Source organism: Salvia miltiorrhiza, mitochondrion (genome assembly GCF_028751815.1).
Source record: "Salvia miltiorrhiza mitochondrion, complete genome".
In the NCBI taxonomy this organism is placed as follows: Eukaryota; Viridiplantae; Streptophyta; class Magnoliopsida; order Lamiales; family Lamiaceae; genus Salvia; species Salvia miltiorrhiza.
In genome coordinates this window covers 258,905-272,500 of record NC_023209.1, presented here as the reverse complement: position 1 = coordinate 272,500, position 13,596 = coordinate 258,905, and the positions used below count along the sequence as shown (strand labels likewise).

At 44.3% G+C, this 13,596-nt stretch overlaps 4 protein-coding genes across 4 annotated transcripts.

Annotated features, from left to right (window-relative positions):
- Positions 1-44: 44 nt before the first annotated feature.
- Positions 45-509, top strand: orf154b (hypothetical protein). The gene has a single exon. The coding sequence runs from the start codon at positions 45-47 to the stop codon at positions 507-509; it is 465 nt and encodes a 154-aa protein (YP_008992335.1).
- Positions 510-885: 376 nt separating this feature from the next.
- orf135 (hypothetical protein) lies at positions 886-1,293 on the top strand. The gene has a single exon. It carries the CDS (start codon positions 886-888, stop codon positions 1,291-1,293), a length of 408 nt encoding a protein of 135 aa, YP_008992334.1.
- Positions 1,294-5,093: 3,800 nt separating this feature from the next.
- Positions 5,094-5,444, top strand: rps13 (ribosomal protein S13). The gene has a single exon. The coding sequence runs from the start codon at positions 5,094-5,096 to the stop codon at positions 5,442-5,444; it is 351 nt and encodes a 116-aa protein (YP_008992333.1).
- Positions 5,445-6,280: 836 nt separating this feature from the next.
- nad1 (NADH dehydrogenase subunit 1) lies at positions 6,281-6,538 on the top strand (one part of a trans-spliced gene, as the record gives it). Coding sequence (YP_008992266.1) covers positions 6,281-6,538 — 258 coding nt within the window.
- Positions 6,539-13,596: the final 7,058 nt, after the last annotated feature.

The following is a 13,596-nucleotide window of genomic DNA, read 5'->3' as shown; positions in this document are numbered from 1 at the left end:
TATTCATCAGATTTTTTGCTTTGACGACCCATTCAAGGTGAAAAATGGGGTTGATGGTGGTTAGGGGGGAGAGAGGAGATATAATTGAATTCATAGATCTATCTGCTAGAACTAAGAGATTGAGAATGTTATCGAGTCTTCGTATGAAGACATACTTATTCTTTCTAATTCCTTTACTAGCTTTATGGGCTATGGCACCACAGCAACTACTAGAAGTAGATCCTAGTCTCGTTTTAAACCCTGACATGATAGGAATACTACGCAAGGCTATACTCCATGAAGGATGTCCTTATAAAGAAATAAGTGATCTAGTTGTCACTGATATGACACAATGTACATGTGGAGAGAATCCTATTCATAGACCACTAGCAGAGGAGTTTCAGCAAAAACAGGAATTAGTAACGAATAATAGTCTAGAAGAGATAAGAAAGAATAGAATATATCCTTTAGTAATCGCCATAAGTACAGCAATACTTATAAGTATGCTTCATTCTCAGGTTCATCAATGAAGCAACATAAAATGGTAAGTAAAGCATTGGCTTTGCTGGATGCAGAGTAATACATGGCGTGGAGCCGTGGATGAGGATGAGGAGCGATGATTCGGAAAGGGTTTGGCACCTATCAGATTAACCTAAGTTCAGTTGCAAATGGATCGAAATAGAAAACAGATGGATCGCTGTAGCGGTGCTCTACTTCGCTTACTCTAAGATAGAAGGCATCGATTCTCTTTGCATTGCACCAGCTCACAACTATTCGAGTTTTGAACCCTTTTCAGGGAATCCAACACGAGGTTGGGTAATCGTTAGATATGAATACTTCAATTGGCCAATCTAGCGAAATCCAACTTTCTAAAATAAGGTCAGAATAGACGGCTTTCTGCTTCCCATGCGCTTCTATACGAGTTCTCCGCCACTACAGCCGCCGGTTATTGTGGGCGGGCCTGCAGACCAAGCTGCTTTGCTAGAAGCGGGAGAAGGAGCCCTTCAGAACCGGATTATGGAAATGAAAAAAGATAAACAATACTCACTAAGTTTCAAAAACGCCCTGGTGAAGGAAGAACGTATTGAATTTGTAATGTCACAAATACTCCAAGAGCGCATAGAAAATAGAAAAGATATTAAGAATGGGATAGATATTCACTTTACGGATCTCTTTATTATTATTAAAAGAGACCCCAGCTACCGGAACCGCCAGTTGGGTCATATCCTTGCTGATCTACAAGCCAATAGAGACCATAGTCGGTATTATCAACCAATACTTACAAGCATCCGAGATTTGGGAAGCCAAGTATAACGGGGTAGTGAAATGACCTTTGAACATTCATAATTGCATAAAAGCGGAAATCAAACCTCTGATGACGTTTAGGAAAGCAACCAGAAAAACAAAACTTCCGGTTCGGGAGCTATCTATACTACCTCCGAAAGCGAGGCTAGTGTAATACCTAAAAAAGATAGACAGACTTTTCCACTTCCCGGGCCGTTGGTACTCCGTTAAAGATTGACAAAAACACTATTGATGGGTCTTTTGGCCACTACGCGCGTATACTGGTTGAAGTGGATATGTCGGCAAAGCTACCGGAATCGGTGATGCTTGAAAGCTGACCAGGACTAGGTCCTCAGATCAAAGAGCCACAGGATAGAAAAAGCCCTCTCATCGGGAACAAGACCCCAAAAGAGAACCTGCGACCCCAGCTCTTTTTGACCACTTCTCCGCCTTGGACCTAAATGGCGCCCCTGAGCCTGCTGCTCTATACGATGTCTCTTTGCGCAGGATTCGGATCTATGAACCGGCATCCTTAGCTCTTTGGGCTTCTAAATTGGATTTATTCTCATACGAGATTTCTTGATCGTATTCCCTTGAAAGGACTCAGTCTATTCTCTAGACCCCAGCTGAACTGGTTTACGCTAATCAAAGTACGAGTTTCCTGTGTTAAGCATAACATTAGGTTCACTTTGAAATCCGCTAGACCGGCTAAAAAACCCGGATTTTAGCCACTAAAAAACACCCATTCTGGAAAATAGTTTACTATACGAAATACTTGAAAAGCAGGTCTGAAAACGATCGGTCATAGAGTCATTTCATCGAAAATTCCCGGGGTTTGGTGACTTGAAAGTACGTCGAAGTAGTGTATGCACGGGATTTCGAAGTAGTCCAATCCGTAAGCCCAAGACCCGAGAGCGAAATCCACTCATGCTGGCCGGCAATGGACATAGGATCCTGTCTCAACCACACCGCCCAATTGGCTTTTGTGTACGAGTAACAGCCGGTGGAATCTAGAAGCCTTATCTTTCCTAAGCCGATAGATTCCCTTTTTCTTCCTCCATCTTATCTTCCTTTGAGCAGAGGAAGAGACTGAAAGACACTATCACTCTTACGCCTCGGAGCGGAAGAAATATCATAGGAGAAGAATGGTTACGTCCAAAAACATGCTTTGATGAAGCGGGTCGTAAACCATCCTTTGAGCAGAGAAGCGAAAGCCGCTCACAAATGCTAAATTGGGGAGCAGAAGCGGCGGAATCATCAACTACGAATTGCATGTCTTAAGAAGCAAATGTTTCCACAGCTGCTGCAGCTTGATTTGATGTTTCGGTAGCGCCTTACCCCATTCCTTCTCTTTTCTTTAGCTCATAGAACATATCTTTGTCCCACGTTGAGAAGAAGAACTGCTTTAGCTGTGCTAGGCTTACCTATGGATTTAGCAAGGGAATTAGACTGTTCGAGTGCTCCTATTGATTGAGTCCTTGCCGAAAGAGGAATACAACTCATCGAATTGGCAGCTTGCCACTGATAGAAGACAAGGGAACTACTATTCGAATTGAACCCTCGGATAGACCGAATCCAACCTTCCCACTGCTAAAACAGAGCAAAACTAAGAGTCGAAAGAGACCTCAGGAAGATATCGATTGACTCTTTCCAACGCTTATTAAAAGACTTCCTGCATACACTGTAGAACCCAATTCAAGCAAGCAATCAATCGGACAAGAAATAGAGTAAGAGAAGAAGAGTGAGTGGCAGTTTCTTCCTGGTTCGAAGGCAGGGTCGGAATCAACCCTTGTTCGGAATCTTCAACCCGGAACCGGATACTGAGTTAATAATAAGATTCTATCCCAAGACGTACTTTATTCCATTGCTATCAGCACTAGGACTTTCAGCTGCTAATAGAAGACTTTCTATATCTGGATCAGGCTCTTCTGTAACAAGAACAACAAGGGAATCTGACTTAGTTGCTTATACCTCTGTGCCTTACTCTGTGGTAGCAAGGTTTTCGGTTTTTTCTTTCCTAACCTGCTGCTCTTGCTGCAGTAGTGGTGCCAGCGGCTGTCTTATTTGTTCTCCTACCTCGATGTGAGTTCGAGGCCTAAATTTGTGACCCATACAGGTAGTCTTAAAGGATTGGCCATAGTGCTATTACGAAAGTTCTCCACATTACGATTGACCATATTTGAATTTGACTTTAGATTATCCTCAGGAGGGAATCTTCTGACTTCGGGAGTCCGTGACGTCAATTTAGAAAACAAAGAGATCAAGGTGAAATACTTAGCTGCTATGTAAGAGAAATTCAAATGTTAAATGAAAACAAACCCTAGACCTCCCTAACAACTCCCCTTACTAACTGAACTCAATCCCTAAGTAGGGTCACCTAGCTTATAAAGTACTGGAAGAAGACAAATTACTTATTTATTTGCTTGCCGAGCAAGAGAGAGATAGATAGAAAGTGTGTGATAGACGGAAGCCCCCTGCTTTGAAGCCGTGACCGGACGGGACCCATGGCATGATGTTTGAATCTAGGTCATAGCATGTTTTGCTAAGCATGTTCAACGCATGGCGTTCCAAGCCCAAAGAAGGTCATGACCAAGGCGGTAGCAACCCAGCGTCGGTTGGTTCTACTCAGCACAAGGCGCCACAAGCAGCCGGCGATGGCCTATTTTGACTCCTCTCAGACCGGTTTGACTGTGCTATATATGGAGGATAAATCAACATAACATATAGATAGAAAGGCCAAACCTACCCATAAGGTTACCAACGGGCGATGAGAAAGCCTATACTCAAAGTCTACTTTTTTCCGTAAAAGTTCTGTCTTTGCTTTGACTCCTTGAAGCCCTTTCTTTTAGATAGAAAGATTCCCCCTGGTCCGGTGACCGGGAGGTCTAAGTCCTGATCTTACTTCGGTTCACACACAGGTAAACGGAGGGCGGAGGTATAAGCGAATGGAGCTACTGGGATGGGAAACCCGTTGTCCTCTGTGTTGATGTCCACGCAAGCTGGGCCTCCTGTCTGTGGTAGCTACCGGCGAACCCTAACGGGGAAGGAAGCAAGAGCGCGAAGAGAGGGAAATGCGCTAAAGCAGTGAGCTAGTAAGCTTAAGAATCGGTTTTTTCGTAATAACATAAATAGAGAGGTGCTTCCGCTTGGGTTGGTGTTAGTTAAGTAAGAAACCGTTCTTTCTGGGTTATGACCTGTCCTCGTCCTTTCCGACTTCTATCTATTTCGAATTATAACAATTTCTACACCCTCCACTCGCAGGGCTCGCATTCGCCGATGGGCGGTGAGCAGCCGATAATCAAACCGATTGACTGCCCAGCTCTATAAGATAAGGTATTCCAAGGTGGATTTTTTCCAGATCAAGAGTGTCATGAGTGGGAGAAGGAGTTGGTAGAGCTTTCTCTCTAGTTGACAATACTTCTTATCCACAAACTCTTCCTAGTGTGGCATGCCATCCTCGAATCTAGCCTGCAATCCTTTGATTGCTTGTTGTACTCCTTCTACCATATTCCTTTGTCTTTGCACTTCAGTCCCGGATCGACTAGTTGTCTTCTTTGCTATAGCCCTCTCGTCTAAGGCGAAAAACTTCCATTTTGAGACCGCGACCCATTGCGGAGCACTTTCTCACTGATTTAGTGAGATAAGTGTGAAATTATCCTCCACAAGACTCTGGAAAAAGGGCTTGGGTACGAGAACATAATTGGAAGAAATAAGGATCGAAGTTTAGACCGCTCACAGTAGTTCTACCTATAGAAAAGATCATCAGAGAGGAGACAGCCCATTTAATTTATGATTCCAGCCTAGAAGACTAGTAAAAGGAAGGATCAATAATGTTATATATTTCAGGAGCTAGATTAGTTGCCGATAAACAAGTAAGAATTGCCTCAACCAAAATTTATGGAATTGGACTTAAAAAAGCCATTCAGGTTCGTTATCGATTAGGTATCAGTGGGAACATAAAGATAAAAGAATTAACTAAGTATCAGATCGACCAAATTGAACAAATGATAGGTCAAGATCATGTTGTTCATTGGGAATTGAAGAGGGGAGAACGAGCAGACATCGAACGATTAATTTCTATTTCTTGTTATCGTGGAATTCGTCATCAAGATGGATCGCCCTTACGCGGTCAACGAACTCATACTAATGCTAGGACTTGTCGCAAGCAAATTCGGAAATGAAAGAAGTCTACCGAAAGCCCTTGGTACTTGTCTGATCAATCACACTGATAGCTTCAATAGTTCACTGAAATTTATTGTCTTTGGTATTTCACCGCTTACTAAAAGAAGGACTCCTATAGCTAATTAATCTGTAGAATACGTACCTACGGACCACTCCAGTATACGTATAGTAGGCCTCCTTCGCCACGACATTAGTGGCTTAGCCCTTCGCCCTCCTATCGTATCGGCTCGGCTTCGTCCTAGAAGCTACTGCTTCCGCCTCTCTAGGCATGAGCGATAGCTCATGACTGGTATATATATGGATCTCTCTATGTAGTGGTCGGCCTTCTAGAAGCTTCGCCAGAAGCGACTAGTCGCTTCCCGAATGCCTCGTTACTTTAGTTTAGTATAGTCTAGTTTGTTTTTGCCGCCAACGTACGCTACTAGGAGAGTAAGCAAGCTAGCTTGCTTGCATTCTAGAAAGGTTCCGTGCCCTTCCTGCCTGCTGAAATTGATGTGAATGATCGTGACAGCTCTTCAAATCCTATTCGGTCTGATTAGATATGTCACTGAAAGAAACCCGTTCTCTCTCTGTTTTCTTTTCGGATTCCGAGGATGAGCCGGTCGATCTTGAATTGCGATTGGGCCTCCCGGGACCGGAGATAGAAAGGGACGACGACGACTGAGTGCGTTTCAGGTTGGTTTGAGGACCGTTGGTCAAAGAAAAGGGAAGGTCCTGATTCCGGGACGGAGCCGTATGACGCGAGAGTGTCACGTACGGTTTCTTTGAGAAGGGTGTGATACCACCACCTATCAGGCCCGACGAGCGGTCCACGGAGCTGCATCCCTACTCACCTGGTCCATGCACATCGCTCTCTCCAGGAGGTTGGCCGCCTATCCTAGATCTTCCCATTTCCAAGAAGATCCCCGGCTCGATCTGGTTTAGTATCAAGGTGATTCTCTTTCTGTTCCTATATATATGGGTCCGTGCAGCATTTCCACGATATCGTTATGATCAATTAATGGGACTTGGCCGGAAAGTGTTCTTGCCTCTATCATTAGCTCGGGTAGTCGTCGTTTCTGGTGTTTTAGTCACCTTTCAATGGCTCCCTTAATTATATTATGTGCGAGGAAATTCCCTCTTGAGTAATGGGAAGCGGGCTACTCCCCGAAAATGCCCCGCCCGTAGGTTCCTTTGTCGTTGGGGATCCAAATCTGACTTGCTCGTTCCTAGGAACTCAGTAACGTGGCCAGTAAGTCAGCAGGCATATATTATTAACTGCTTTAAGTCGGTAAGGCAAGGAAGGCAGGTTTCAGAGCTCGATAAAGCGGACGAAGACTTCCAACGCATATAGGTAACTAACCGCCTGTTATCTCGGAAAGTAGAATCGCAGGCCAACGGGCGGCAACGGTAAGTATGGCAAGCTAACTGCTGGGAGAACGGTTAGTGTACCAACAACTGGGCGATCCAGGCATTTTGAAATCGTGATCCAAAGAGAGTCCTAGTCGCCATAGTCAGAGATTTAGATGTAGTTCCGGATGATCCAGACCCAAGCAGTCGCGCTGTTGCCCCCGAGTCTTGGTTTGGGAAGCATGTGAGTTGGAATGTACTGTACTATCCTCCCGACTGGCCAGCGAATGACGCGAGCGCGACAGGTAGAAAAATGAATGATGTGACCATGACTCCCAAAGCTACCCATCTTCCTGTGTGTGCTATCTATAATAAGGAATAATACCCGGCAAAGTAATTCAATCTCCAATTCTTCCTCACCCGGATCAGTGAGAAAGACCAGCTTCTTTCCTATCGGCATACCCGGTCAACGCTTTTCCTGTTCACGACTCCGACCTTCTTTCATCAGCTGTTCTTGCTAACGTCTTCACTTGAAAGGGAGAGAAGGAACCCGAGCCAACTCGGTTAGAAAGCACTAGCGGTCTGACTTAGCTTAGGAAAGATGCCATTTCTCTTGTTGAAAGATGATATTATCGTAAAGAAAGATAACCACCTTTCGTCATTGCGAGGGTCGCTAAACACCACCCCTTAACACCATATTAATATCCCTCAGATCAGAATCAGAAGAGGGATTCATCACTATGTTTTAACTAGCCGATATATTAGAGTCAGGACTGCAAGTAGTGTAGTTACAAAGGCTGTAGATTCGGTTTGTAGCTTTCACCTTAGACTGCTTTTACGCTTGTAGGTTATGTATTACTCACCCCTAAGAATAAGGGGATCTCTTTTCGCTTCCGATATTTCTAGTGGATCACTTTATCTATCTAAATGAAAATTTCTTAAATGTTTCTTCATCAGCCTATCGATATCTCAGAATACTTCTTCTTAACATAAGCAATTTCGAGTTCAAGCTACACTCTTCTCAAGAGGCGCTGTCGCATCCACCAATCCCTGCTCCGGAAAGAATCGACGTCCCCGGCAAACTGACCTCTGGTCTACGCTCCTTGTTGTTGTTAGTCGCCTCACGACCCTAAGCTCGCCTCATTTGCTTCAGCAGGTCCGGGCACACTCCGGTTATACGTGAAAAACACCCGATCCCATTCCGACCTCGATCGAGTAGTGGAATCGATCTCCTACTCTTGAGTAGAAAGAAAGGCCACTGCAGCAAATTAGACTCCATCAACTAGAATCGCCTCCCTCTGAATCGTACAGGTCAACGAAAGAGGCTCGAGCTGCTTATGCTTACTCGAACGATAGAGTCGACGTACGTACCTTCTTTCTGAAGCAGTGTGCCTTTGGAGCACCTAAGAAAGAGGGGGAGTTGGGAGAAGTTCAAAGTCGAATGTGAAGTTCTGTCGCCCCATATGCAAAAAGACATCAACCACCTTTTCTTTCTGAATGGCACCTTTCAAGTTGAACAAAGTCACTAAACCCTGGTATTTTTGGTAGCACCATCAAATCCTTTCGGAGACGCCAATCCAAATCGAAAAAGTTGCGTTTTATATAGATGCAAAATGTTGCAAATCTATTTCCTTTCCTAAGCGCGGCGTCAGATCTGAAAAAATCCATCTCATATGACTGAGAAAGCACTGAATTGAATTTCCCCTCTGAACGGCATCTCGAAATGGAACTTCTTCTGTCCGCCTATAGTGAGAAAACTATCGTTTTTGAGTGATTGAAGGAGGTTATTTAGGAATATAAAGCACTTGCTGTCCAATTTCCCAGGGTTTAGAATCAAAGATCTTTCAACGCTCCTACTAAAAAACCGTGCTTCTATCAGGAGTTTGTCGATCGATGGCCTATTTATGCTATTTCTGGGGCTCCTAACCACCAATCACCAATCAGGCAAATCAGACATTCCTCCACCGATCATACGCCTACGAGGTGCTACGAAAGCCGGGTTAAAGCCCTTGCACAAGAGGACAAATGACTTACAGGAGAAGAATTAGAGATTCCATTCCCAAGCGTCCTAGAGTAGCTTGTTCTTGTTGTTCCTTTATGGATCTCTGAGTTGAAGTAACTTGCCAATGCTGATTTGCTGTTTTCAGTGGAAGAAAAAACCCTTGGCAGAGCATTCGAAGTACTAGGTGCGGGCAGACTAGGAAGACTCAAAGGAAGAGTTAGAGGAAGAAGAGATGAATGGTGCGGGTTTGCCTTGCCTGGCTGAAAATAACTGAGTAGAAGTAGCTCCTCGGCTTGGCCTTGCCCTACATGTACTGACTAGTGCATTCTTCACTGATCTTGTTCGGAAAGAAAGGACCCAAGGAAAACTCCGATAGGAGAACTGCTGCTCCAACGCTTCGATTCCTTGGCTGTCTGTACGCGAGGAGGTCGGGTGGGGCGACCCCTGCACGGGGAATGATCCGATACTTTGACACCCGCGCCCTGTATTCACCTGTGTTCGATCGTTCGAACGCTACTACGTTGTTTCCCCTGAACGGGACATTGCCAAATCATCACACGGCGTATCCTACTATGCCCGTTCTTGCCCAAATATACTGATAAAGGGAATGCTGAGGAAGGTCAAGACCTCGAGAAAGGGGCGGGTGCTTTACCACTTGACACGGAACACGACAGAAATCGTATATAAGCGAACACCAGGAAATCATGCCGGCAAATCGGGTTTACCAGTAGCTTCTCAATATGCTCATATGCCAACCTCACCAGTAGCTAAGGAAGATCAAGTAGTTCCCTCATCAATATGTTGGTTGATATGTCGTACTAGAATTGCTCTCCTTTACTTACAGCAGTGAAGGGACCCGGGCACGAACGTACTAGAGTCTCTCTACTCGATATGTAGTTGTTCCTCAATATGTACAGTTATTGGATGTAGCTAGCGGAGTAGGTAAATCAATGGTATAATCACTCGTCAAACGTTCAAAGGAGTTAGAGTTCCATTTCCTTTGCTAATCAATAGTTCAAACTAGCTAAGCTCATCTTTCGCTTCGCACCTGCTGACGCTAGATTGGCTTAGAAGGTAGGCTTCTTCTATTTATTTATAGTTCCTTGTTCTTTTCTCATGAAGATCAGATTGGCTTGTTTTGCTTTCAGCTAGTGGTATTTCTCCTTTCTGAGTTCATTCGATATGTGAAAGGTTTCTGGTTGCTAACCTTGCTAACTCAATATGTAAGGTTTCACCTTTGGTGGCAGCTTCGATATGAGGGTTTGAAGCCTTCTTTCTTTAAAACCAGAGCTCCCTCAACCGGTCAATCAACCGTCCCGGCATCACCCGTTAGTTCCGCGCGTGAGGAAAGGTAACCAAGCCAGATCTCCTCAACTTGCTCTTACTGAAAGCCCGAAATAATATACTGGGCTTCTCGGAAGCTTTCGATAGATTAGATTGGATTATCCATGTCCATCAGAGCTTTAAAACGTCTATTTTGAGCCCCTTGTTCTTTGATGTTGAGCTTCCCGTCCCGCCATCTATAGTATAGTTTATTCGGGAATATAATATAGTTAGTAGGAGCTCCCTTCTTCTATTGAGCTCTCCTCACTATTCTATTGGACCTCTGCCGAACCTTTATCTTTCAATCGAGCTGAAAGCGCTACAATTTCGATGTTCCTCACGAGGTATTCATCTCGCCATGTAAAGAAAGGGTGGACCCTTCTCTTGTCTTTCTTCCAAGGATGCCAAGGACGAGACTAAAGCCCGAATAGAATATAAGGGTATCTCGTAGGTTCCTCTCGATTGAGGAGGTTGTATTTGAAGCAGTCGCTGATTGATGTATCTAAAGTGCCCAGTTTGTTCTCCTCGCTATGTTGGCCAAGGCCATGAATGAAATCTCCGGATCGGCGCATAGGACTGAATGACGCTTCGGTTGATCTCAAAGTGGCAAACCTTCTCAAAGCGGCCTAAACCGTGAGATCTCTGATTCTCCTGATGATATGATACCATTGCACGAGTCGAGTTAATGGCGGGGCTTCCACAATATTGATTTGTTCGGGAGACCGCATCTTCATGTTTACTGTCTTCTCCCCTTTCTTCTTACTCTTAGAACTAAACTTACGGATATGGACTACGAATATGGCACCTATGGCTCACCATAAATAGCTACATTCTTGGAAGATTTCCTCGTACCGAACCAACGATAATTGGCCGATTTACGACATATGAATTGGAACAAGAATGAGCTCCTCTTTCGGTAATTGATCGTTCTTCCCGGGAGGGATGCCGCAGGAGTATCCCTCTCGAAAGGTAGTTAGAGATGGTAGCAAGAAAGTTCCACTACCAACGTTGTTTAAAAACTGTAGCTAAACGATACGGTGCAGCTACCCGAAGAGCGCATGGGTGCCAAGTAAAGGTGGAGGCATGAGCTCTTGTTCTCTTTCGAGCTACTGAGTTAAAGCCTTCTGGCAGCGGCAGTGGGCAGCGTCTATCGCCAAAGCCTCACGCAGTGTCTTTTACCCAGGGTAGAGCATTTTGGAAGGGTAACTGGTATCTCACTCTTCCTCTAACCCCTACAACACGAACTACCTGTATTGAAGATAACACGCTAAACGCCCCTACGATATGAATCCAACTGTTGATAGATTTGATGGAACAAGGATTTGCTTTAATCTTGGGAATACATCGTCCTTCCCGAGCGTGATACCGGAGGAATATCACGATCGAAAGGTAGCTATCTATGGTGTAGCGAAGGGAGAAAGTAAGGACTGTGGTTAAAGAGTTCCTGTTGCTAAAACATATGGTACTAATGGTGTAGCTCCTCCCGAAGGGAACGAATATGGTGGTTTTATATCAATAACAAGGGTTGCAACTGAGGCTAAGGCACAAGGCTATCCTACTTCACCTCTTATGAGCTAACCCAAAACTCAATGAAAAGAAGTGGCGTCCCTTGCCTTCTATCTATGAGTGGAAAAACCCCATCGAAAACCCATGGATGGTTTCCTTTGGCCTCTCTCCATGTTCTATTTTGGGAATAGAGATGGGACTAGAAAGCCTTTAAAGAGGAGTTTAGGGTCGTGGACGTGTGACTCTCCTTCAAAAGAGTTGAAACTGGCGTTTTAAGCCCTTATTTTAGATAAAATCCCGCCGTAACTATATAAGATAAGAAGGAGTTCCTTTGCCCTTTGAGTAAAGCTAGGGGAAATGGATCCCTTGTCTGCTTTCGCTGTGTCATCTTCTAAAGACAGATGCGACTAGAGATCCTTTTATGGTGAGTTTGTGACCCCTTGCGATAGATGGTACGTTCAAATAGTGAAACTTGCCTTACCTTAATAGGCTGTTTTTAGTCTTCCTTTCATAAGAACCATGGGAATAGTAGCTTCAAAAGTAGCTCTTGTCGGCCGGACTAGCATTCCTAGTTTTCTTCTTGCTTTTGTATTTCAACTTGGGAACTAGAAAGAAAAAGGAATCCCTTTGGTCTGAGTTCGTTGGTTCGTCCCATTTCTTACTCATGCTATGAATGAGTTTTGAGCTCCGTGAGTTCAATCAAGTCAGGATCAAGTGCAGCTCTTGCTGAACCCATCTCTTTTGAGTTACAGATTTTTTTGATCAAAGGATGGAGGAATCTGACTTATTTCTACTCGGAGACTCATCTCGAAATAGATAATTTTATACTTACATAGCTGGTTTGCAATTTATTCTTTGCTCTACTTTTACTCTTTGCAAAGGCTCAGGCGAAATAACAAATACAAGCATTGATGCTACATTCTGCTTGATCTTGCATCAATCTTCTTTACCTAAGCTATTAATTCGGACCCTCAATTCCTATTACCAATATAAAAGTAAACGTCCTCCCTCTGATGAGTCTATTTCTTTCCAATTTCAGACCAATCTACTACTGACAGACTAGATTATAACTAGAAGCCCACGCAAGATACCTTTGAGGATCGATTTCACACTGGATCAATTACCAAGGCAGCCAGTTGACACTCTCTTTTGGGAGACATTTACCTATCCTCAGAGAAGAACGAACGAAAAGCAACTAACTTCCCACTCTAGTTGCCAATGAGATCTACGAGCCGATCTAAAGACAAAAGCACGGAAAGAGCTGCTTTTGAAGCTACTTTTCACAAGGGGTTTATATAAAAGGAAGAAGACAAGTCCAATTCTAGCTCTAACTACGAAAGCAAAGGAGGAATCCATCTGTTGGGAAGAAGCTACAGTTAGGTCCCTTCGGCCTCTAGGAATAGAGAGTAATATGGCCCCGTTTCAGCTTGCATCCTGGGCAGCGGCTTATATGGGATTACAGACTCCGCAGTAGAGCTTGTTGAGAGGGCAGGTTGATTGTTGGTGTAGAAGATTGAACCTAGACTTTTGTAAGATATAAGTGCAAGAATTGGACCAAAGAGATCGGAATTTAGACCAAAAGGTCTTGTCTTTCCTGCCGCTAATGGAGCCAACAAGGACCGAACTAACTCCCTTCGGTTTCGTCTTCCTTTGCCCTTTAGAGAACAATCCCGTAACTAAAACCAAAGGCATGGTTCATGGTAGACCGCAGGAGAGCACGGTCAAGGTATGGGACGAGTTGGGCGTGTAACCCTCCTAACCTCCGAAGCAAAGGCCAGTACGCGGCTAAAGCAAGGGACAAGAGACAAGTTTCTTAATAACGAATATGTCCACGTCTTCTTTCTAAACGACTATGTGCCCAGATCGCTATCCCTTTCCCAGCCATGTATTGTTTAATGAGTTAGATGGTTGTTAAGCACCGTAGCTAAGTCAAAGAATGTAGCTAATCACCAGTAGTTGATGACTTCTCTCAATCGGTAACCGAATCTGCA